Raw genomic sequence first — 27282 nt, 5'->3', positions numbered from 1 at the left:
TATATTCTCGTAGCTCGCACTCCAGCAAATAACTTAGTTTGTAATAAATTTATACAGCACGGCCAACGACGCCAACCAAGAAAACAAGAGGACAAAGATAAATACTAAGGAACATTGTGATCCCTTCAGTTGAAGACAATATTGGCTGTGTTTTGCTGTAAGCGTATTGTTGTAAACTTTGCAACGCATAACCATCATGCCCTATCGCAACAAGTAGGTGCAACCTGCAAATCTCCAAACGTTTTTCTTTCGTTTCTTGCGCAGACATGTTTCAGCACTTATTGTCACTTTGAGTGGGTCTCGCCATATGTCTATGAAATATAGGTTTGACTAGTTTCCTACGTTATTGTAATTTATAGTTTTTTAATAAATGTAAAATAATAACTTTGAAGACCATGACATAAAAATAAAATATAGTGATTTAAATAAATATCTTGTTCATTGTGCCGAATACTAACACCCAAGAATAAAAAGACACATTGCACAGTAAGCGTTGGGTTGATATTGGGGAGGAGACCAAACTGCGAGGTCATCGGTCTCATCGGATTAGGGAAGGATGGGGAAGGAAGTCGGCCGTGCCCTTTCAAAGGAACCATCCCGGAATTTGCCTGAAGCGATTTAGGGAAATCACGGCAAACCTAAATCAGGAAGGTTGGACGTAGGATTGAACCGTCGTCCTCCCGAATGCAGGTCCAGTGTGCTATGCTCATTAGAGGTAAAAGGCCTTCTCAAAAGGAAAAATAAAAATCACAGGCAGCCAACTTTACGACGAAAATTGAGCGAATGTAACCTACTAGACAGGAAGAGGAATGAAGGCAAGAAATGTATATATACTCCCTAAACCACAAAATGCGGTTAGATAGACGAAAATAGAAAATAAATCTAGAACAACCTTGCAGGTAGAGGAACCACAGGTATGAGTAAACATCTTGGGTGTTAATAAACCTCTTCAGCTGTATTTAGTCCTTTATTTTTAGATCACTACTGGTGTCGTGGCACAAAGTCACCTATTCATGTGCAAATATATTTCAGCTGTAACTGTTATATTCTGATGTTTTTATTTCAAAACAGTTTTCGTACTTTTTATCCCAATATTCCTTGTTCTCATTCACCATTCGTGTGACCCCCTGAAGACCGCCGATCATTCGGTTGACTCCGTGCCCTATTAGTGCCGTCTATAGGTAAGCTGTTTACTTCTTGCCCTCAGTATGAGTCGGGTGAAGTGGCCGAGCGGTTCTAGGCGATACAGTTAGAAACCGCGCGACCACTACGGTCGCAGGTTCGAGTTCTCCCTCGGGCATGGCTGTGTGTGCTGTCCTTAGGTTAGTTAGGTTTAAATAGTTCTATTAACATGGTCCATGTTGTTCCAAAGATTTCTTGGTTTTTAATGCTAGCCGCGATCTAGAACTTAACAGTTGTTCATTAATTTTCACCTTATCAGTGGACCAGTGAGGTACCCACAACACTGAATTAGAATCCGCCTGTTTAATTCCACGACATGTGGCCTGACATACCGTTCTTTTGACGGAAAACGAATATTGGGTACAAAGTTACGAGCTTTCTAGCTGTAATTTTTTTAGTTATGTGAGTACAAATGTTGTAAATTTCTCATGCAAATTTTCTAAAGCTATTTTAAATATTTAAAAACTTAAAATAGTTTTAGAAAATTATCATATCAATGGATGTTTCTGGGTTCTTATTCCTTCCGAATTTACTGTTATGCAGATGTTCATCTGAAGATGTGGCTTTAAGTGCGTCAAAAATTGTTGTGATCTAGATACAGGTGGTTTATTAACGTACAAGAAGAAAATAAAACATTCAGAGCGAGTCCAAAATAAAAATTTACCTAATCACGAAATATAAGACTTCCTTCGTATTTAAAGAAAAGTTATGAAACATCACGTAAACTGAATACTCGTACGTTTTTCGAAACAAAAGACAAATACAGTCAAACAGCATGTAGGTGTCTGAAAGTATCTTACGTTTCCTCGGTGAAGAAGTCCTCGGCGTCCAGCATATTGAACGAGTAACAGAGTCCTTCTTCAGTAATCAGAGGTTTGAAGAGGTCGGAAGCGTTCACCACACGGTTCTTCCACTTGACGATGAACATCATCTCGTCAAAGGGCGGTGCTACCTGCAAACGATAACGACAGCTATATTTTTCTAAATGCAATAATGGTAAAGAGAAAATAAGAACAAATTGTCGTTCAGTTTTTGATCAGTTTTTTTGTTGTTAGCGCTAATCATATTCAGTCCCATTGCGGTGGTCGATAAGGTAACAATGCTATGTTTGTTCTCGGTAAGATAACTATGCTATGTTTTCCTGAATAAAAAAAATACTGATTTAAAATGCATCTTTAGCGTTATTCAGGCATGACCTATCAGCAGACCAAGTGCTACCATCCACACCTCACATTTACACGACCACTATGCAATTCACACTTACGTGCCTGGCAGAGTAGAAGTACTCTGGAGGTGGTTCGAAGTACTACTTTATAGTTCTACTTTCTTAACAGCGAGTGGGAAAAATGAACACTTAAATCTTTCCACGTGAGCTCTGATTTCTCTTATTTTATCACGACAAAAATTTCTCCCTGTGTAGATTGGCGACAATAAAACATTTTCACATTCAAAAGAGGGAGTGAAAAGATCTCAACGCAACGACAAACGCCTTTGGTTTGATGATTGCCACCCCAACTCGCTTATCAATATAGGTGATACTCCTTTCCCTATTTCACAATAATACAAAACACGCTGCTCTTCTTTGGACTTTTCGGTGTCGTCCGTGCATTCTATCTGGTGAATATCCCATGCCTCACAGAAATACCCTAGCACAGGTGGACGAGCGTAGTATAGACGATCTCTTTGGTAGATCTGTACTATCTTCTAAGTGTACTCGAACATTATGAATCACCTTGAAGAAAATGACTTATTGATACTTTACCAACACCGATTCAGAAAATATCGTTCTTGTGCAAGACAGCTTAGCTCTTTAGTCCCATGAAGTAATGAGTGCTGTCGACAAGGGATCTCAGATCGATTCCATATTCCTAGATTTCCAGAAGGCTTTTAATACCGTTCGTCACAAGGGACTATTAATCAAATTGCGTGCATATGGAATATTGTCTCAGTTGTGTGTCTGAATTCGTGATTTCCTCTCTGAGAGGCCACTGTTCGTAGTGATAGACGGTAAATCGTCGAGTAGAACAGAAGTGATATCTGGCGTTCCGCAAGGTAGTGTCATGGGCCCTCTGCTGTTACTGATTTATATAAATGATCTGGGTGATAATCTGAGCAGCCCCCTTAGATTGTTTACAGATGACGCTGTAATTTACCGTCTAGTAAAATCATCATACGATCAATTCCAATTACAAAATGATCTAAAGAGAATTTTGATATGGTGCGAAAAGTGGCAATTGGCATTAAACAAAGAAAAGTGCGAGGTCATCAACATGGGTAATAAAAGAAATCTGATAAATTTTGGATATATGATAAATCGCTCAACACCAAGGGCTGTAAATTCGACGAAATACCTATGAATTACAATTAAGAGCAACTTAAATTGGGAAGACCACATAGATAATATTGTGGGGAGGGCGAAACAAAGAGTGCACTTTGTTGTCAGAACACTTAGAAGATGCGACAAATCCACTAGAGAGACAGCCTACATTACACTCGTCCGTTCTCTACTGAAATACTGCTGCGCGGTGTGGTATCCTTACCAGGTGGGATGGCCGGATGACATCGAAAAAGTGCAAAGAAGGGAAGCTCGTATCGTGTTATCAAGCAATAAGGGTGAGACTCACTGATATGATACGCGAGTTGGGGTGACAGTCACTGAAACAAAGGCGGTTTTCTACGCGGCGAGATCTGTTTACGAAATTTCAGTCACCAACTTTCTCTTCCGAATGCGTAAATATTTTGTTGACACCCACCTACGTAGGGAGAAATGATCATCATAATAAAATAAGAGAAATCAGAGCTCGAACGGAAAGATTTAGATTATCCTTTTTCCCACGCGCCTTTCGAGAGTGGAATGGTAGAGAAGTAGCATGAAAATGGTTCGATAAACCCTCCGCCAGGCACTTACGTGCGAATTGCAGAGTACCCATGTAGATGTAGATGTAGATGAATGCTATTTGCAAATGTATGTCTACATATGATCAAATGTAAAACTCTGTGTAAGCATCATCTGTAAAGAGAAAATGCTGTGGCCCGGTAGGACAGGTCTTTGTAATTTAAAAAATGACGTGCGGATAGTTGAAAGATGGTACTCGGAGAAAGAGGTGAGTGTTGATCGATACCGTATTCGCTGGAGTTACGTTCGGCATAAATTTCTTTTCAAGACCAGTTTGGACAGCGATTGTTGTTGTTGTTGTTGTTGTCTTCAGTCCTGAGACTGGTTTGATGCAGCTCTCCATGCTACTCTATCCTGTGCAAGCTGCTTCATCTCCCAGTACCTACTGCAACCTACATCCTTCTGAATCTGCTTAGTGTACTCATCTCTCGGTCTCCCTCTACGATTTTTACCATCCACGCTGCACTCCAATGCTAAATTTGTGATCCCTTGATGCCTCAGAACATGTCCTACCAACCGATCCCTTCTTCTAGTCAAGTTGTGCCACAAACTTCTCTTCTCTCCAATCCTATTCAATACCTCCTCATTAGTTATGTGATCTACCCATCTAATCTTCAGCATTCTTCTGTAGCACCACATTTCAAAAGCTTCTATTCTCTTCTTGTCCAAACTAGTTATCGTCCGTGTTTCACTTCCATACATGGCTACACTCCAAACAAATACTTTCATAAACGACTTCCTGATAGATAAATCTATATTCGATGTTAACAAATTTCTCTTCTTCAGAAACGCTTTCCTTGCCATTGCCAGTCTACATTTTATATCCTCTCTACTTCGACCATCATCAGTTATTTTACTTCCTAAATAGCAAAACTCCTTCACTACTTTAAGTGTCTCATTTCCTAATATAATTCCCTCAGCATCACCCGATTTAATTTGACTACATTCCATTATCCTAGTTTTGCTTTTGTTGATGTTCATCTTATATCCTCTTTTCAAGACACTGTCCATTCCGTTCAACTGCTCTTCCAAATCCTTTGCCGTCTCTGACAGAATTACAATGTCATCGGCGAACCTCAAAGTTTTTACTTCTTCTCCATGAATTTTAATACCTCCTCCAAATTTTTCTTTTGTTTCCTTTACTGCTTGCTCAATATACAGATTGAATAACATCGGGGAGAGGCTACAACCCTGTCTCACTCCTTTCCCAACCACTGCTTCCCTTTCGTGCCCCTCGACTTTAATAACTGCCATCTGGTTTCTGTACAAATTGTAAATAGCCTTTCGCTCCCTGTATTTTACCCCTGCCACCTTTAGAATTTGAAAAAGAGTATTCCAGTCAACATTGTCAAAAGCTTTCTCTAAGTCTACAAATGCTAGAAACGTAGGTTTGCCTTTTCTTAATCTTTCTTCTAAGATAAGGCGTAAGGTCAGTATTGCCTCACGTGTTCCAACATTTCGACGGAATCCAAACTGTTCCCCCCTGAGGTCTGCATCTACCAGTTTTTCCATTCGTCTGTAAATTAGGAGAGGAAAACAAGAAGGGACGATCATACCAAACAAGCAGACGGAAGCAGTTCTCTACGGAAGATGGTAAGAGTACTGGAGTATGTTCCCTAGACACATAATGGCATCATTATTGTAAGGAATCATTGATTTCAAGAACAAAAATTGATTCGAAGCTTTCCGACAAAGAGAGACGGCGAGAGAGCTCGAGACTGAAGACAAGACGAACCGAAGATTCAGCAGTGAAATCTAAGCAGAAGACGACAGAAGGACGGTTTCAGGATATCGAAAGGAACGGGAGTATATATGGTGCATTAACAGAACCATGGACCTTGGGAAGACTGAAGTGCAATGCTAGGAATGGTGGGCAACATTTTAATAGTTTGATAAGGTCATGTCCCCCTCCCCCCATGAACCATGAACCATGGACCTTGCCTCAGCGATACAGATAGCCGTACCGTAGGCGCAATCACAACGGAGGGGAATCTGTTGAGAGGCCAGACAAACGTGTTGTTCCTGAAAAGGGGCAGCAGCCTTTTCAGTAGTTGCAGGGGAAACAGTCTGGATGATTGACTGATCTGGCATTATAATCCTAAGCAAAACGGCCTTGCTGTGCTGGTACTGCGAACGGTTAAATGAAAGGGGAAACTACAGCCGTAATTTTTCCCCTAGGGCATGCAGCTCTACTGTATGGTTAATGATGATGGCGTCCTCTTTGCTAAAATAGTCCGGAAGTAAAAGAGTCCCCCATTCGGATCTCCGGCCGGAGACTACTTAAGAGGACATTGTTATCAGGAGAAAAAAAACCTAACGTTCTGTGGATCGGAGATTGGAATGTCAGATCCCTTAATCGAGCAGGTAGGTTAGAAAATTTAAAAAAGGAAATGGATAGGTTAAAGTTAGATACAGTGGGAATTAGTGAAGTTCGGTGGCAGGAGTAACAAGACTTCTGGTCAGGTGAATACAGGGTTATAAATACAAAATCAAATAGGGGTAATGCAGGAGTAGGTTTAATCAGTGCTATTTTTCTGGTGGAACGATGCTGAGAACATGGAAGAGTGCCAAATTATTTCATGGACGTAACTTTTTGATTTCAATTTTTGTGTTGGTAATTCCAATACGAACCAGACCAGTGCAGTTGTTGGTAGGAAAAGCGATGTCATTGACTGTTTCAAGAATTTAGAAGTTGCGGCAACCGTTCTCGACAACTGAATCGCTGGCAACCAATTCAAAAAGCATGTAGTGCCCTCGCCCGCTAATAGTGGGCGATGGTAGTGCTAAACGGATATGAGTACGTTCAGACGCCGAACTACCTATGGATGTCTCTAAGGTCCCGCTACCACGATTCTTCGCGATTCATTGGCATCTTTGTTTTGTTGTTCTTTATTCATTTGCGTTTGCTGTTCTGATCTTGTCGGTTGAGCGAAGTTTTACAGTGTGTCTTGTCTTTCGTTGCAACTTGTAAGCTAAGTTGAGAAAAGCAGAAAACGAACAAACTGTTTTACTTGTTCTCCTGCATCTAAAAAACCGAAAACTGTCAATAATTCGTGTGCGAGTGAAAAGCCGGGAAGTTCAACATCAGTGGATGACGAAAATGAAACTGTAAACCTTCATCTGAGTAGTAGTAAAGTCAACTGAAGTGTCCGATACTTTTTTTTACCATGCTGCAGTTATAAGTGATTTTCGCTTCATTATATCCAATGCCCTCTCTGCTATGAACCATGGACCGTGCCGTTGGTGGGGAGGCTTGCGTGCCTCAGCGATACAGATAGCCGTCCCGTAGGTGCAACCACAACGGAGAGGTATCTGTTGAGAGGCCAGACAAACGTGTGGTTCCTGAAGAGGGGCAGCAGCCTTTTCAGTAGTTGCAGGGGCAACAGTCTGGATGATTGACTGATTTGGTCTTGTAACATTAACCAAAACGGCCTTACTGTGCTCGTACTGCGAACGGCTGAAAGCAAGGGGAAACTACGGCCGTAATTTTTCCCGAGGGTATGCAGCTTTACTGTATGATTAAATGATGATGGTGTCCTCTTGGTTAAAATATTCCGGAGGTAAAAGAGTCCCCCATTCGGATCTCCGGGCGGGGACTACTCAAGAGGATGTCGTTATCAGGAGAAAGAAAACTGGCGTTCTACGGATCGGAGCGTGGAATGTCAGATCCCTTAATCAGGCAGGTAGGTTAGAAAATTTAAAAAGGGAAATGGATAGGTTAAAGTTAGATATAGTGGGAATTAGTGAAGTTCGGTGGCAGGAGGAACAAGACTTCTGGTCAGGTGACAACAGGGTTATAAACACAAAATCAAATAGGGGTAATGCAGGAGTAGATTTAAAAATGAATAGGAAAATAGGAATGCGGGTAAGCTACTACGAACAGCATAGTGAACGCATTATTGTGGGCAAGATAGATACGAAGCCAACACCTACTACAGTAGTACAAGTTTATATGCCAACTAGCTCTGCAGATGACGAAGAAATTGAAGAAATGTATGATCAAATAAAAGAAATTATTCAGATAGTGAAGGGAGATGAAAATTTAATAGTCATGGTTGACTGGAATTCGGTAGTAGGAAAAGGGAGAGAAGGAAACGTAGTAGGTGAATATGGACTGGGGCAAAGAAATGAAAGATGAAGCCACCTGGTAGAGTTTTGCAAAGAGCACAACTTAATCATAGGTAACACTTGGTCTAAGAATCATAAAAGAAGGCTGTATACGTGGAAGAAGCCTGGAGATAATAAAAGGTATCAGATAGATTATATAATGGTAAGACAGAGATTTAGGAACCAGGTTTTAAATTTAAGACATTTCCAGGAGCAGATGTGGACTCTGACCACAATGTATTGATTAAGAACTTTAGATTAAAACTGAAGAAATTGCAAAATGGTGGGATTTTAAGGAGATGGGACCTGGATAAACTGACTAAACTAGAGGTTGTACAGAGTTTCAGGGACAGCATAAGGGAACAATTGACAGGAATTTACAGTAGAAGACCAATGGGTAGCTCTAAGGGATGAAGTAGTGAAGGCAGCAGAGGATCAAGTTGCTAAAAAGACGAGGGCTGTTAGAAATCCTTGGGTAACAGAAGAAATATTGAATTTAATTGATGAAAGGAGAAAATATAAAAATGCAGTAAATGAAGCAGGCAAAAAGGAATACAGACGTCTCAAAAATGAGATCGACAAGAAGTGCAAAATGGCTAAGCAGGGATGGCTAGAGGACAAATGTAAGGATGTAGAGGCTTATCTCACTAGGGGTAAGATAGATACTGCCTACAGAAAAATTAAAGAGACCTTTGGAGATAAGAGAACCACTTGTATGAACATCAAGAGCTCAGATGGAAACCCAGTTCTAAGCAAAGAAGGGAAAGCAGAAAGGTGGAAGGAGTATATAGAGGGGCTATACAAGGGTGATGTACTTAAGGACAATATTATGGAAATGGAAGAGGATGTAGATGAAGACGAACTGGGAGATACGATACTGCATGTACAGTTTGACAGAGCACTGAAAGACCTAAGTCGAAACAAGGCCCCCAGAGTAGACTACATTCCATTGGAACTACTGACGGCCTTGGGAACGCCAGTCCTGACAAAACTCTACCATCTGGTGAGCAAGATGTATGAGACAGTCGAAATACAATCAGGCTTCAAGAAGAATAAAATAATTCCAATCCCAAAGAAAGCAGGTGTTGACAGATGTGAAAATTACCGAACTATCAGTTTAATAAGTCACGGCTGCAAAATACTAACGCGAATTCTTTACAGACGAATGCAAAAACTAGTAGAAGCCGACCTCGGGGAAGATCAGTTTGGATTCCGTCGAAATGTTGGAACACGTGAGGCGATACTGACCCTGCGACTTATCTTAGAAGCTAGATTAAGGAAGGGCAAACCTACGTTTCTAGCATTTGTAGACTTAGAGAAAGCTTTTGACAATGTTGACTGGAATACTCTCTTTCAAATTCTGAAGGTGGCAGGGGTAAAATATAGGGAGCGAAAGGTTATTTACAATTTGTACAGAAACTAGATGGCAGTTATAAGAGTCGAGGGACATGAAAGGGAAGCAGTGGTTGGGAAGGGAGCGAGACAGGGTAGTAGTCTCTCCCCGATGTTATTCAATCTGTATACTGAGCAAGCAGTAAAGGAAACAAAAGAAAAATTCGGAGTAGGTATTAAAATCCACGGAGAAGAAATAAAAACTTTGAGGCTCGCCGACGACATCATAATTCTGTCAGAGACAGCAAGGGACTTGGAAGAGCAGTTAAATGGAATGGACAATGTCTTGAGAGGAGGATATAAGATGAACATCAACAAGAGCAAAATGAGGACAATGGAATGTAGTCGAATTAAGCCGGATGATGCTGCGGGAATTAGATTATGAAATGAGACGAATAAAGTAGTAAATGAGTTTTGCTATTTGGGGAGAAAAATAACTGACGATGGTCGAAGTAGAGAGGATATAAGATGTAGACTGGCTATGGCAAGGCAAGCGTTTCTGAAGAAGAGAAATTTGTTAACATCGAGTATAGATTTAAGTGTCAGGAAGTCATTTTTGAAAGTATTTGTATGGAGTGTAGCCATGTATAGAAGTGAAACATGGACGATAAACAGTTTGGACAGGAAGAGAATAGAAGCTTTCGAAATGTGGTGCTACAGAAGAATGCTGAAGATTAGATGGGTAGATCACATAACTAATGAGGAGGTATTGAATAGAAGTGGAGAGAAGAGAAATTTGTGGCACAACTTGACTAGAAGAAGTGATCGGTTGGTAGTACATGCTCTGAGGCATCAGGGGATCACCAATTTAGTACTGGAGGGCAGCATGGAGGGTAAAAATCGTAGAGGGAGACCGAGAGATGAGTACACTAAGCAGATTCAGAAGGATGTAGGTTGCAGTAGGTACTGGGAGATGGAGAAACTTGCACAGGATAGAGTAGCATGGAGAGCTGCATCAAACCAGTCTCAGGAGTCAAAACCACAACAACAACAACAACAACAACAACAACAGTGATGATGTGTAGAGTTGACGAGATAGGTAAAGAGAGAATGTGAGCTAAGTGGAGATGACAGCGGTACAATAGAGAGTGACTTCAAGTAAACTTTGCGTTACTGAAAACAACCACGGAACACTATATCATTTGTTACAATCATTTACTGTGGGGGCCACAGCACTCGTTGATCTAAAAGTGGAAGTTTTAATTAACTGAGGCCACGCTATTCAAATTATTATGTGATAGCCAATTGTTGCAATAAAAACTGCGTGCACATATAGATAATCTGACTAGTACTACGTTGAGATCCCATATGAAGTGTTTTAATGAAATTGGAGAGGTTGGAATGAGAGACAGAGCCATATTTGACATATTTATAATTTCATCTAATTTTTATCATTACGAAACGCATCATAGCCATATTGACAGCCGGCTGATGGCAGCAGAGCAGACAACCAGAGACTCCCCTACCGCCGTGCGGAGACAATGGAACATCGACAGCCGGCCGTTGTGGTCGAGCGGTTCTAGACGCTTCTGTCTGGAACCGCGGACTGCTACGGTCGAAGATTCGAATCCTGCCTCGGGCATGTATGCGTTTGATGTCCTTAGGTTAGTTAGGTTTAAGTAGCTGTAAGTTCTGGAGGACTGATGACCTGAGATGTTAAGTCCCATAGTGCTCAGAGTCATTTGAACCATTTGAACATCGGCAGCGCGTGGTATGAAACTTAGTTCTCACTGGAAGAAAAGCAGCTGATACACAATCGCAAGCACAAGACGCTACAGATCCATAAAGACGATTATAAACTCAGTTAATAAAAACACTTCGAGAGGCAAAATTTTTCACTAGCAATCAGTCATCACCAGTGAAGAGCATTTAAGAATTATAGAAGACACAGACTATTACTTGCAGCAGAATATTTTCGTTACGGTAAAAATCAAGTGAGGAAACTTGGTTGTCTCGTAGAAGTACTATTATATCTTGGTAGAATAAGACAGTTAATCTTCTTAATTTAACGTTGTTTTCAGAGCTTGATGCAGTTGTGCCATTGTGTCAATGTAGTATTCAAAGACGGCAGTGAAATATGCAAGTAGGTACATAGCAGTAATGATTTTGTTATAGTCATCTCACAGAACAGTTTAAATTTGGTTTACCAGCATTTACATACAGGTTGTTCAATAAATTCTAATAAGTTCCCAGCAAGTCAAGCAACCATAAGTTTGCAGAACAAAATTTGTACTAGCAAACACTTCAGATGGGATCTCAACATGGTACTAGTCAGATTATCTATATGAGCACGCAGTTTTATTGCAACGTTGGCGATCATGTAATAATTTGAATAGCGTGACCTCAGTTTGTTAAAACTTCCACTTTCAGATCAACGAGTGCTATGGTTGTAACAAATGATGTAGTGTTCCGTGTCCGTTTTCAGTACCGCAAATATTACTTAATAGTCACTCTTTATTGTACCGCTGTAACCTCGTACCATGTTCTATAGAGAACTGTTTCCGTCTGCTTGTTTGGTATGATCGTCCCTTCTAGTTTTCCTCTCTCTGAACCAAGACGTAGCTCATTCTTCGTAATAAAATTCTGAACCTTACTATTAGGCTGTATTTATTTCTGTTTATGTACGGTTGAGACTGTGTGTGAACTCTGATATACTGTTCAACTGCAAGTATGAATGTGAGACATGGTTTCGTACCAGTGCAGTTAAGGCATCTGAGCAGATATGATTGATTTTGATAAAAACCGAAGTGGGTGTGCAGGTGGTAATTCAAGTGTCAGCCATTGACAGTGACAGTTGTCAGTCATTCCATCAGACCTAGAAAGTAAGAGAGCAGTATTCCAGTGTTATTTAGGTAGTCTGACGAGATAACAATAACCATTTTTGTTTCTGAGCCAACACTGCTTTAAGGGTTGCAGGCAGTACACATCTGAACGCTGGATACCTCGGAAAAGACAAGTCTTCAGCCCAATAGTATATCCTGTTGCCATAAAACCGAAGTGCAACTCTCAATATGATCCTCTTGAAGTCTGTATTTGGGAACATGAGTGCTTGTTTCATAGGATCAGGTAAATCATCAACACGGCTCCAATTGTATTAAAAAAGAATCTAAAGCTGTCATTTATTTCTGAAAAAAATTGATTAACAATTTGTACAAAGCTGCACGCCTTCAGAAGCCAAACAATTTAGAAACTGGACAGTAGCTGAAAGGAAACGTGTGCTATGGTGCGATGAGTCACGATTTCGTCTCCTTTCAAGTAACGCAGGCATCGAGTGTATTGACGCCCCGACGATGCGTTTACTTGGATTCTTTATGAGGTGCCGTTAAGATAGGAGGTGCCTGTGTACTTAATTTCCAAGCTCATGTAACACGGACATGTTTTGCCCTAAGGTGCTTGACGGGGCGCAAGCCTGTTGGCTAGCAGGCATCGGGAACGGCTAGGTTGTTCCCTAAGCAGTCACACGGCATGCTATGTGATTGAAAAATGCTGCTTCAGGTGCATATGTTTGTTACAGTAATGGTGAGTTTCCTCAGCAAATAAGCACAATTCTTCCTATACGTATCAATTAACGCAATAATAGTTTCTTCCTTCCACTCTGCAGGCATCCGCGATAGTCCAACCAAAGGCCTTCCTAGTACGGCTGCTGATAAAATATCGATATATAGATTTTTTCCATAAAATATCAATATACAGGGTGATTATATTTGTAATTAAGCTTAAACTTTCAAAACGCTGTAGAAATAACACCACTGGAGCATATACTGTATTCAAACATTATGAATCACCTCGAAGGGAACGATCTATTGACACGTAATCAGCATGGCTTCAGAAAACATCGCTCTTGTGCAACGCAGCTAGCTCTTTATTCGCACGAAGTAATGGCCGCTATCGACAGGGGATCTCAAGTTGATTAGGTATTTCTAGATTTCCGGAAAGCTTTTGACACCGTTCCTCACAAGCGACTTCTAATCAAGCTGCGGACCTATGGGGTATCATCTCAGTTGTTCCTGTCAGGAAGGTCGCAGTTCGTAGTAATAGACGGCAAATCATCGAGTAAAACTGAAGTGATATCAGGTGTTCCCCAGGGAAGCGTCCTGGGACCTCTACTGTTCCTGATCTATATAAATGACCTGGGTGACAATCTGAGCAGTTCTCTTAGACTGTTCGCAGATGATGCTGTAATTTACCGTCTAGTAAGGTCATCCGAAGACCAGTATCAGCTGCAAAGCGATTTAGAAAAGATTGCTGTATGGTGTGTCAGGTGGCAGTTGACGCTAAATAACGAAAAGTGTGAGATGATCCACATGAGTTCCAAAAGAAATCCGTTGGAATTCGATTACTCGATAAATAGTACAATTCTCAAGGCTGTCAATTCAACTAAGTACCTGGGTGTTAAAATTACGAACAACTTCAGTTGGAAGGACCACATAGATAATATTGTCGGGAAGGCGAGCCAAAGGTTGCGTTTCATTGGCAGGACACTTAGAAGATGCAACAAGTCCACTAAAGAGACAGCTTACACTACACTCGTTCGTCCTCTGTTAGAATATTGCTGCGCGGTGTGGGATCCTTACCAGGTGGGATTGACGGAGGACATCGAGAGGGTGCAAAGAAGGGCAGCTCGTTTTGTATTATCGCGTTATAGGGGAGAGAGTGTGGCAGATATGATACACGAGTTGGGATGGAAGTCATTACAGCATAGACGTTTTTCGTCGCGGCGAGACCTTTTTACGAAATTTCAGTCACCAACTTTCTCTTCCGAATGCGAAAATATTTTGTTGAGCCCAACCTACATAGGTAGGAATGATCATCAAAATAAAATAAGAGAAATCAGAGCTCGAACAGAAAGGTTTAGGTGTTCGTTTTTCCCGCTCGCTGTTCGGGAGTGGAATAGTAGAGAGATAGTATGATTGTGGTTCGATGAACCCTCTGCCAAGCACTTAAATGTGAATTGCAGAGTAGTCATGTAGATGTAGATATAGAACGGCGTCAATTTGCAACGGAATGTTATCGGAGAAGGGGAAAAACGTATGGCAGAAGAAAAAAAAATAGTGTGAAAATTCCAGCATGAGATTTTCACTCTGCAGCGGAGTGTGCGCTGATATGAAACTTCCTGGCAGATTAAAACTGTGTGGCCGACAAGGGCTCGAACTCGGTCGGGCACACAGTTTTAATCTGCCAGGAAGTTTCAGTGTGAAAATTGATCAATAGAAGGCGCTGTATGTGTCACAATAAGTAAATGAAAACACCTGTCAAGCGCACGACCCACTGAAGTTGGTATAAGTACGTCGGGTACACTACTTATCCTACTTTTGCGCCAGCGATTTCGCCATGACTGTCTCAATGCAGTATCGCGCTCTGCTTGTAAAGCAGTATTACGAGTGCAACAATGATGACTGTGCACATGTCGCTCTGCACAAGTTCCGGACACTGAAAGGTTTGAAAAAAAGGCGTTGGTCCGATGACTGCCGTGGGTCTGGAGAAAATGATCCGGAAATTCGAAAAAACGGGTTCTTTTGGTGTGCAACCTTATAGAGGGAGGAAACGAATTGATTCGACGTCAGTGGAAGCAGTGGGCACAGCAGTGCAGGAGGAGACGTGTGGTGGTGTGCAAACGTGTAGTGGACGGAGAATTGCCCGAACATTGGACGTTCCCTGAGCACGGTGCGTAAAATCCTACAAAACATCCTTCTTTGCTGTCCATTCAACACTACCCACGTGCACGAGTTGCTTCCTGTTGACCTGCCAGCAAGAGAGACCTTTGATTTAGAATTTGTTGCTCGCATGGAAGTGGCCAATGATTGACCATGGAAGATTTGGTAGACAGACGAAGCCCACGTCCGTCTGTCAGGATATGTCATTACACAGAATTGTCGAATATGGGCAACGTAAAATCCACCCTCAAATCAACCAGTACCACTCCATCCTGAAAAGGTCACTGTGTGGTGCGGGTTTACGACATCACTTATCATAGGGCCATATTTTTTCGAAGAGATAGGTGCTTCCGGACCTGTTACCTGTACCGTGGATGTGTGGATGGGATCATTTTTATGCAAGATGGCGCACCTCCGCACAATCCAGTTAAGCAGGTGCTGAAGCGACATTTCGGAAATGCTAGAATTATCAGCCGCCATTTCCCTACAGCCTAGCCGTCCCGATCACCTGATGTTAATCCGTGTGACTTCTGGCTGTGCGGCTGACTGAAACATGTTGGTCCTGGCGGAAGTTCGAGTCCTCCCTCGGGCATTGGTGTGTGTGTTTGTCCTTAGGATAATTTAGGTTAAGTAGTGCGTAAGCTTAGGGACTGATGACCTTAGCAGTTAAGTCCCATAAGATGTCTCACACATTTGAACATTTTTGAAAGATGTTGTTTTCTGTTTTCCGATTGCAAACTTAACTGCACTGAAGGCACGCATTGCGCAACACATTCTGAACATGGCCCCGGGAACACTTCGATCAGTTGTGAAACATACTGTTTCTCGATTTCAACTTGTTGCAGAAAACAGTGGGCAGCATATTGAACATGTTTTGCGCCAGTCACACGGAAATTAATAAACCGATTTTATTTTGATACATGCTTTTTACGCGGTTTTTGGCCTCAGGGCAATTAAAAAACCGATGTGATTGATGCTTTCATGAGGATTTTGGTCTCAGGAAAATTAAAAACCGATTTTTCCCATCCGATGTGATATGACCTTGCCGTGGTGGATAGGCTTACGTAACTAACAATATCACACCTGTACACCCATAAACACTGAGTAGTACAGTTTGTTTAACGTCAAACGTACACCTTAGGCATTGTTGTATGATTCAGTGGTCATTTGTGATCGATCACAATTAAATTAGGATGCTTACAGCGCCATCTGTTGTTACATTTTGTAACTATTTTTCTTCTGCCATACGTTTCACGCCTTCTCCGATAATATTCCGCTGCAATTTGACGTCATTCTTACCAGTGGTCAGAAAGTTAAACTTTAATTATAATCAACCTGTACAACGGCGCTATTATTTCTCCCGATATATCGATATCGAAACGGCAATATCGAGTGCCGACAGTGCCGATGTTTTTATTTTACATTACATTTTCTTCACAATTTTCGGAAAATATATGAAGTTGTCCTTTTGAAATCGTAGTAGGACATAATTTTACTTTCATTTTGAGAAGGGAGTCTTACTACCTTTAAGCATTCGTCACGTCCAGTCTTTCTCTTTGACTGTGTGAAGCAAGTATAGGTGGCACAGAAGAACTCCGATTGCACTTGGAGGGGGAGGGTGAAAGCAAGACTTCCGATGTGAAGAGACAGCACACCAGTTGTGTTACAAAATCTTTTTAACGCAACCAGTCGGCTACTTCTTCAAATCGACATTTCTTCAAAAGCAGTTGATGAAAATAATGGACAAAAATCTAAATTCGTCGTTACGATGGGCGGAGGCGTGTGAGGGAAAATGCTGAAGTAATCGGCGCTCGGCGCTACCAACAGAAACTGCAGCGTTTAGCTTCAGCATGAAGTTCTGACACTACAGCTGCTAGGTAGCTGGCTTTTAAAGAAATTAAAAAACAGTGAAGTCGACATGAAGTGTTCTTGACAAATCCGATATGTGACGAGATCGAACGATGGACCCATCAGACACGTTTTATTGAGCCACGTACATGCAGTGTTCATTGTTAGCAAAGTGGTTATTGGCAAACACGGACGTGCATTGTTTTCCTTTCAGTTCTTGCTCTAAGGTGGATGGGCAGGCTGCTACCTTGTTGATTTACAGAATATCTATCAGAAAGCGAAATAATTGGTCCAACTAAAAAATCCATATTTCTTTATGTACTACACGTATATGTAATAAAAAGATTTGGGTTCCTATTTAAAAAACACAATTGATATCCGTTTGACCTATGGCAACAACATCTAGCGGGCCAATCATAGCGCCATCTGGTTTCCCCCTCGAAGCTAAACGAGTTTAGTTCTTTGTAGTTTTTTTGTTTTGATGTTTATTTCGTGAGATATCTGGCCCGGTCACTATCAATGGACCACCCTGTTTATATATACTGTTGAGAATATATGTTATATGCTTTTCTTGCTTAATTTTATAGACCAAATACTGTTTGAATGAAGGCCTCCCAAAAGAAAAAAAAAGTCTCTGAGCACTATGGGTCTTAACATCTGAGGTCATCAGTCCCCAAGAACTTAGAACTACGTAAACCTAACTAAACTAAGGACATCACACATATCCATGCCCAAGACAGAATTCGAACTTGCGACCGTAGCGGTTGCGCGGTTCCAGACTGAAGTGCCTAGAACCGCTCGGCCACAACGTCCAGCATGTACACAAAATTAATAAATAAATATATGTGCTTTCAGCATAAAACGAAAAACAAGAGCCTTTTTAAGGTCCTCTTTAACAGATTGGACTGCTCCTTTGACAAAATCCTGGCGACATCGTTGATTAGAGAGCTTCTACCATTTCCTGGCTCACGCAGGCTACGTCAGAAGGAGGTAACAGAGCCAGCAATATCTAACCTAACATCAAATAAGCTACAGAGCGAAGGAAGAATTCACAATGTGCTAAGATAAATGCCAAAAAGCTATACATTGGTCAGGAAGTACTTGTGAAATCCCATCTTTTATCACACTAAAATAAGCATCTTAGTCATACGTTGTTCTTGCTATACAATGAACATTACAGAATTCGTCGAGTAGCACATGACAGTACAGTAGAAATGGCTACAATAAACAGTATGTACTAAAAAAAGAAAAGGACTACATCATGTAATATATTTCAAACCATTTATGGAATAGTGATTTTTGTATTTCGCTCAGGTATGATCGTCTTGAATACTATCTTGAATTGTTATTGGTATGGCATACATTTCTGACATATTATGTTCTTTTTAATGTTTTGTGATAATTTTGTTTTTACTTTGCTGTATATGTGATACGAGAGCATTATCCTGTCGAAATATGTACTTTTTTCTTTTGTAACTAATTACGCACCTCTTTTCATCAGGTCATACTATGACAAGTATGATAAAATTCAATATGTTAAAACGAATTTGGTAATTATTCACATGATGATGATGATGATTCCCATACTCCGTTTACCGAGCGTAGGGGAGCGACGCGGGAGACCCGCGCCGCCATACTAGGCAAGGTCCTAGTGGAGGTGGTTTGCCATTGCCTTCCTCCGACCGTAATGGGGATGATTGATGATGATGATGAAGACGACACAAACACCCAGTCATCACGAGGCAGGTGAAAAATCCCTGACCCCGCCGGGAATCGAACCCGGGACCCCGTGCTCGGGAAGCGAGAACGCTACCGCGAGACCACGAGCTGCGGACAATTATTCACATATTGTAGACAAATGAGACATGCACTGTTGAATGAGAGGTTTTTTTTAGTACTATATGATGAGAATAGGCAGACATGGAAAACATGAATGAGAAGGCTATTGATTGATATGCAGATGTATTTTTGTGCTAAAATGCGTATTTTAATGAACATATGCTACCAACTCATAATGCTTTTTCCCTTTTTTCACATTTTTAGCGCTAATTAACTAATTATCTTGCCATGGATTAGTGTAATTTTGTGAAACGTATATAATTTTCTTGCATAATACGACTATTGCTTAGCACAACTAGTGTCTTAAGTGAACTATTGCAATACATGATTATTAGTGCACCAACATTCCTTTTTGACACTGACTTATTATTGGGATTTTGTGTTGACGTTGCTATCTTGCATTTTTATGATAATACAGTTTGCTTTTTTTGCTACATTGTTTTTACGATGAAACTTCTTGTGTGTGTTTTGTCCTAGCTTAAGACTGTGTACTTCATTTTGTTTACTGGTTTACAACAATTTTTGCTGCATATATGTAGTATAAGATACTTCGCTGAATTGCCTTTCTGATGAAACATTTGTCATGTTGATTTCGGTACAACAATGAATTTGGCTGCATTGCTAGTTATGAAAAAATTTTGTGAATATGTGTTTATTGTGGCGCCTATAGTTTTGCGAGAGTTCACTTCGGATAAGCGATTACTGTTAGAGGCTATAAATAAGGTAAATGTCATGACTAATAAGAAAATGATGTAAAATGGGTACACGAAGACAGTAAGTAAAGAATATAGCAGGTGTACTTTGAAATGAGATAGAAATGGAAGTAGTAAAATGTGTGAGCAGGAAGGTCGAATAAAATTGCACATATTCTTTGCTTGAAGAAAGATGTTGATTGCAATATGGAAATTGAAATGGGGTTCAAGAAAGATGTTGATTGCAATATGGAAATTTAAATGCCTGTACCCAGGATGAATAATGGTTATTTTATATGATTATGATGGTGAGATAACGAAATATTTGAAGGAAGATGGAATATCATATTTTGTGCAGGTAAAATGGAATAGAAGATATTATTAAAAAAGTATGAGGATTCAGAAAAATAATAAATTTATGAAGTATGCATACAGAAGGTAGAAAGCTGGTCAGTATATTGGAGTAGTATATGACGCTAGCATAGAATATCACACAGACTGGTTGAGACTTTGACTTTGAAGTGCACTCAATTCATTGTCTTTTGCATTACATGAACTATCATTCACTTGTTTGTTTGACCTTTATTTTTGATCTGTACACCTTCTTGCTCTTTCTTTGTGTGCATAGTTTTCATGGATGTATTTTTATTACCACTGTTCCTATGTTTTAGATGTTAATCGTTAATTCTGGGTAATCAGATATTTTTGCTCACTAGATTTTCTAGTACACTTTCATCGTCATTTGTCACCAAAGAAAAATCACCAAAAAGCCTCATGTTTACAGAAATTATTTTATTTAAATGAGCAGTTTCCGCATCTCATTAATGTACTCTTTAGGTGCCTATGTACTCCATGTGTAGACAGTCACACATATCGATACCTGCATAACTGGAGAAATCAACATCTGGATTCCGTGAATTCGTTTTTAGTGTGTTTATTTTGAAGACTTGGGGCCTAAAGATGGCATTGGCTCAAATGGCTCTGAGCACTATGGGACTTAACTTCTGAGGTCATCAGTCCACATAGAACTTAGAACTACTTAAACCTAACTAACCTAAGGGCGTCATACACATCCATGCCCGAGGCAGGATTGAAACCTGCGACCGTAGCGGTCGCGCGGTTCCAGACTGAAGCGCCTAGAACCGCTGGGCCACACCGGCCGGCAAAGATGGCATTAATGAGATGATTAATATTTGACCAGCCACTGTCCCGTATCCACGATGGATCAACAGATATTGGTGCTTTTCCAGTTGCTCCACTTGTTAAACTTTACTTTTGTGTCTTGCACAGACTACTGCACAATTATTTGTCTATACATGTTTTCTGATCACACTGATTATTATAATCTAAAAATATTCGTGTTTTGTACATAAGCTTCATCTTACATGTTCATGCAACACACTTGTACCATTTTATGTACTCGCTAGGAATAAGGTCATGTTTTACTATATATGAAAGCTTTATATTTTTTGGTTATTTCACACACATATTGCTAGGTCATTTCTTAGAAAGACTGTACTGCATGTCCAGTTCCTATTTTTGTCATGTAAAAAAATCAATGAAGTCACTATGGGATGAACTAATATTTGCACACACTTAAAGGAAATGGTATCACTGAGTGCGAAGATACGTACGAGCCTTCAAATGGACACACGAGCTGTCAGTGGAAAATTATTTCCTTGATTCTGCTCAAATTTTTTTCTGCATTTACTACCAATCTTCAGAGTGTTGTCAGTAATGGGTAAACAAGTGCCTTACTGAGGCTGCCTCTGATAAAACTTCATCAGTCTTCAGGAAATGTGTCAGTATGGTGCTAGTTCCATTCCCCTTCTTATCCTCACGCTTGATGACAAGAGATATTGAACAGTGTCTTTGTTGGTGTTAAGTGATGCAACATTTTACCTTCAAGTGTATTCCCATACTAGCCTGAAGATTAATGATATGACACATTAAAGCAAATCTTCTAGCGTCACAACTGATGCAGTTATGTATCTACAAGGTACAAAACTCGGCAAATAGTGTGTCAGCTCCTTTCCTGTGCAAAGACCGATCTCCACATGGAAAAAAACAGCTCAGAGTATTTTCTTGTGCATTTCGTAATCTAAAGTCCTAACACTTCTTATATTATTTGTGATTGTAGCTTACTGTACTCACTTTTTTGTAATTAAAAAAATCATTCTCCTTGCCTCACTAGTGCTACGACAACCGGTAAGAAATTTTTTTCTGGGAAGCAAGGAATAATGTAAGAGTTTCATCCGCGTTATACCACTGTATATAACTCGACTTAACTGGGACAAAGTTGTATGAGCTCCCTGCATGAGTAGATAAGATCGTTGACTCTCTGTTGAATGTAATGTGTGGTGCAAGTGGTCGCCGGTCAGTTCTGCAGCGCCCCGGTATTCTTATTTTAGACTTAATAGCTAGTAGTTGTTTTCGGAGAAAGAGAATTGATTTTTGTGAATTCGGGGAAAATTATCTGAAATACTTTATTATGGAGATGAAAACTTGTTTGTAAAAAATATGTTACTCATTCTACTAATGGAGAAGATTTTTGAAGGAATATTTGAAACCAATGCATGTGCAAGAATGAAATGTATGTTTGTCAGAGCTATTAATTGCAACAAGTCTTACTTCCTCAAATAACTAAAAATATTCATGATCAGTGTTAATTTTACCTCTTTGCTTAGATTACATCACAAGTAGCATAATAAGTTTAAATGTCCGCAATCTTTTTGATAATGAGAGAATTTTGTAGTTGTTAGAGTCTTCGTATGCTGTTCAATCTTTTTGACAATAATCAGAGTTCAGTTTTTACAGAACGTTTTTTCTTTAAAGTGAAACCCTCCTCCATCATTCTTAGTAAAGTTATGAATATTCTGTCGTGTGTGCATTGCATCTTACGCTACTCGAAGCCACAGACTGTTTCTGAAAAGCAAAAAGATAATTTTGTAGTGAGTAGATTATTTTTCTTTAGCTGATGCAGCTACTGATTTCAATTTGCTTCCGAGAACGTCAGTACAGCAGACACAAAACAGCACGCTGTGCATGAGGTAAGTTACTTTTATTTAGGGGCAGATTCACTTTGCATTGTTCTGAGCAAATAGCATACAATCAGAATTTTTTGGGACTGTGCTTATTAAGCAGATTAAATTACAGAGAGCAGTGTAAGTAATATTAAACAGCTACTATCCAGCGTGTTGAGGAAATTTTATTTCGTAGATAGTTGAAGCCAAACTTTGCACTTCATGTCACTCAACTTTCAATACGTGCTTCAGTACTGAGTTACATTTAAATAGTTTTCACTGAATATACTGCTAGTTTATTTTGGAATTAAATAAGAAGTATTTTCATTCTTTCAAATCCAGCGTTTCCCTGGGATCAAAGTTTTGTTTCACGACACTGTTCACATGCTCCACACAGGGCCAACCAACAACCAGTATTGCTCAGCAGTCGAAGACAATATGTAAAGTACTTGTCGCACGCGGAGAATGTTTTCGAAAAACGAATATTCAGTTTTTCCAGTTACAGACAAATGTTATGCAAAGCTCACAACAGGACAAAAGAGCACTGCATCATTCACATGGTTCAACGATGCGCCTCACATGGAACAAAGCAATACTTCGTGCCTAAAGTGATTTCATTAAAAACGAGTACGCTAACTAGCCATCTGTGAAATAACTGCGAATGTGTAGTTATGGACCACCGATTTGAGTATGGAATACCATCCTATTTACAACAGATTTAAATAATGTATATATACTATTAGCCATTAAAATTGCTACAACAAGAAGAAAAGCAGATGATAAATGGGTAGTCAGTGGACAAATATATTGTACTAGAACTGACATGTGATTACATTTTCACGCAATTTGGGTGCATAGGTCCTGAGAAATCAGTACCCAAACAGCTCTGGACATAATAACGGCCTTAATACACCTGGGCATTGAGTCAACCAGACTTGGATGGCGTGTACAGGTACAGCTGCCCATGCAGCTTCAACATGATACCGAAGTTCATAAAGAGTGCTGACTGACGTATTGTGACGAGCCAATTGCTCGGCCACCATTGACCAGACGTTTTCAATTGGTGAGAGATCTGGAGAATGTGTTGGCCAGGGCAGCAGTCGAACATTTTCTGTATCCAGAAAGGCCCGCACATGACCTGCAACACACAGTCGTGCATTATCCTGCTGAAATGTAGGGTTTCGATAGGATCGAATGAAAGGTAGAGCCACGGGTCGCAGCAAATCTGAAATGTAACGTCCACCGTTCAAAGTGCTGCCGATGCGAACAAGAGGTGACCGAGACGTGTAACCAGTGGCACCCCATACCATCACGCCGGGTGATACGCCAGTATGGCGATGACGAATACACGCTTCCAGTGCGCATTCACCGCGATGTCGTCAAACACGGATGCAACCATCATCTTGCAAACGTCAAATCTGTTGATTCAGAGATCGAGACGTGGCTGCACGATCCGTAACTGCCATGCGGATAACATGCCTCTCATCTCGACTGCTAGTGATACCAGGCCGTTGGGATCAAGCACGGCGTTCCATATTACTCTCCTGAACCCACCGATTCCATATTCTGCTAACAGTCATTGGATCTCGACAAACGAGAGCAGCAATGTCGCGATACGATAAACCGCAATCGCGATAGGCTACAATCGGACCTGTATCAAACGTGATGGTACCCATTTCTCCTCCTTACACGAGGCATCAAAACAGCGTTTCACCAGGCCACGACAGTCAACTGCTGTTTGTGTATGAGAAATCGGTTGGAAACTTTCCTCATGTCAGCACGTTGTAGGTGTCGCCACCGGCGCCACCATCGTGTTTATGCTCTGAAAAACTAATCATTTGCATATCACAGCATCTTCATCCTGACGATTAAATTTCGCGTCTGTAGCACGTAACCTTCGCTTCGTGGTGTAGCAATTTTAATGGCCAGTAGTGTAAATTTTCTCATCAAACTGGGTTCGTGCTACATGTGTGATGATGTAGAGGCACTTTATTCTGCTGACTTAAGACGACATGCATGGGTCCGTTTATGCCGCAGCCTCGCTGCTAGCCTCTTCGCTGCTCGCTGCTGGCACACTCTACCTCACTGTTAGCCGAAAGCCGTGTTACATTAACGTTAGAGCATCACCTCAAGTTTCAGGATATAAGGTGATGGTCGCAGCAAACCAGGTTAATATCGTCGCCTGGCAAAGATCTCAGAGAGGAGCTATGGTGCAAGTTAAATGGGCCGGTAAGACTCAGTGGGCTTGTTTCATCATCGCCGTTTCACGCCAGCGAGCAGCGAGGTGGCAGCGTAAGAGTTCGTAACGCGCCAGTGTGGTCCAAGATGGATAGGTTGAGGAGAATTTGTCCGTTGGCCTCCAAAACACCTTATTTGTGTCCTCTGGATTTTACAGTCTGTGGTCATCTCTAAAGTAAAGTGTACAGTGCTCCCTTTGATACGTTTGAAGAACTGGTGCAGCGAATTCTACAAGTCTGACAGGATTTATGAGATGATCCAAGGGTGTTTGAGGGAATTCGTTGCGCACTGCTATACAAGTGTAGAATTGTCCCAAATGTATGACATCCGCATGTCTACTTTGACAAGTAAGAATGTACAATAATTTGTACAGTATAACGTCCTGAAGCAGTGCTGTATGTATCGGAAAGGCAGGCCAGGAAACAAAGCAGTCAACGGCGCCTGCTGGCGAACATACATGTGAGTCGTCAAGTAAACTTCTGCCATGTTACAAGGCTTCAAGTGGTACACCATTGTTTGTCTTCTTGATGCAATAATTTACCAACAGCCGTATGTACTGGAGAAATTTATTTTATTTTATGAACTTCTATGTGCTACCAGTTTCGGCATTACATTGATGCCATCTTCAGCCCCACTCGTCATAGTCGTAAAATCGCTATACACGGAAGGATCCATATAACTGGATCCGTGAATCAAACGTCCTGCAGCTGAGTTCGTGCCAGCCGTCGTCCCACGATCCATAATGGATCAAGTGCTCAGTCTGTGTCGCCTGGCCACCAAGAGCTGTTGCAGGACGATTGATTCACGGATCCAGTTATATGGCTCCTTCCGTGTATAGCGATTTTACGACTATGACGAGTGGGGCCTGAAGATGGCATCAATGAAATGCCGAAACTGGTAGCACGTAGAAGTTCATAAAATAAAATAAATTTCTACAATGCATACAGCTGTTGGTAAATTATTGCATCAAGAAGTTCATGCCAGCTGTCTTCCGACGATCCGTAATGGATCAACGAAGACCATTGTTTGTGGTCACGTTGGACATTTCGCGTTGGTAGAACTAAAAATCGGACATCTTTTTTCATGGTGTGATCTTTGGTATGTCTAAACACGGTAACTCGTTTCTGCTATTCTGTGACGTGTCCATTTCGATCACCTTACTGCGCCGATCAACCGATCCCACGAAACGGGATGGCAAATACTAATCACTTCACTGCGATGGCTTGATTGCTGAAGGGTTACCTGCCAGTCGGTACCAATTCCACACCACCTTTTACAACTTCTCCACACCAACCGTTGTTCTTTTATGTGGATGACTAATTTTTGTACAACGAGCAAGTAGCATGGGATGACAAAGAGAGTCACTTCTGCTGTTATAAGCTGGGCGTACCTCCTTGAGAAACTCGACGGTGCTGTAGTTGGTGAACAAGTCTCCTTTGTTGTAGACGTGAGCGTCGCAGACCAGGGATACGTCCGAGTACATTCTCTGCCTACAAAAAAGAGATAAACAGTACGATAGTTAACAGATTATGTTTAATGGCTCAGTAATCGATTGTACAAAAATGTTCAAATGTGTGTGAATTCCTAAGGGACCAAACTGCTGTGGTCATTATTCCCTGGACTTGCACACTACTTAAACTAACTTATGCTAAGAAAATCACACAAACCCATGCCCGAGGGAGGACTCGACCCTCTGGCGGGAGGGGCCGCGCAATCCGTGACATGGCGCCTCAAACCGCGCGGCCACTCCGCGCGTTTGTATTCTTCCTCCGCGCTCATTGGCCCCGGCTTAGGAGTATGTGAGAGTTGCGTCGTATGCGCTTAGGAAGTGCAGATGAGTATAAAGGATGCGCGTGTAGTGTAGTGTTGTGTTTTTGTTGTAGGATGACGACGAGAGGAGGAATAAGGTGAAACCCGGTCCCGTCACATAACCTATTTCTCTCGATTAAGGAAGTCGCCGAGGTTAACGTCCCCAACCGATTGGCGGATCACCATTAACAATGTCGCATGCCCTCACTTCATGAGACTCTGCGGAGAAGTTTAGGACACGTGTGCAAATACATGTAATCTAGAACTACCTACCCTCGTGTTGCCGGCCTGATACTGGCAGTGAAATTTTCTTCCACCACCAGGATTCGAACCAGCTGATCTCCAAACAGAGTGCCACCGCACAGGCGTGCGTTAGCTACCTTGGCTACGGAGGATGCTTTCAGCTCTGTGATGTTCTTGCAAAATATTTTCAAGTTAACTTCCTTTTTTTAGCGCCTCTGTTGTTGATCAAGATCACTCTACAGATAAGTTCATACGGTATAATGATGTATGAAGCCTTCTCTTAGCTATTCGTCTACATTGTGATCTAGTGTGACAGGAGAAATCCCAGTAAATTTTCGTCGGATTTCATGTACAACGTA

General features: G+C 41.1%; 1 protein-coding gene across 1 annotated transcript in view; it reads right to left on the bottom strand.

Moving 5' to 3' along the window:
• LOC126336876 (pickpocket protein 28) overlaps window positions 1–27282 on the bottom strand; it is a 115931-nt gene that overhangs the window by 40069 nt on the left and 48580 nt on the right. The window contains exons 4-5 of the mRNA XM_050000984.1: window positions 26262–26361; window positions 1983–2134 (exon numbers count right to left, since the gene is read on the bottom strand). Of these exons, the coding sequence (XP_049856941.1) occupies window positions 1983–2134; window positions 26262–26361 (252 nt within the window). The remainder of the gene's footprint in view (window positions 1–1982; window positions 2135–26261; window positions 26362–27282) is intronic.

The sequence above is a fragment of the Schistocerca gregaria genome, chromosome 2 (assembly GCF_023897955.1).
Source record: "Schistocerca gregaria isolate iqSchGreg1 chromosome 2, iqSchGreg1.2, whole genome shotgun sequence".
NCBI classification, from domain to species: Eukaryota; Metazoa; Arthropoda; class Insecta; order Orthoptera; family Acrididae; genus Schistocerca; species Schistocerca gregaria.
The sequence above is the reverse complement of the archived record's forward strand: the minus strand, read 5'-3'. Positions and strand labels throughout refer to the sequence as shown.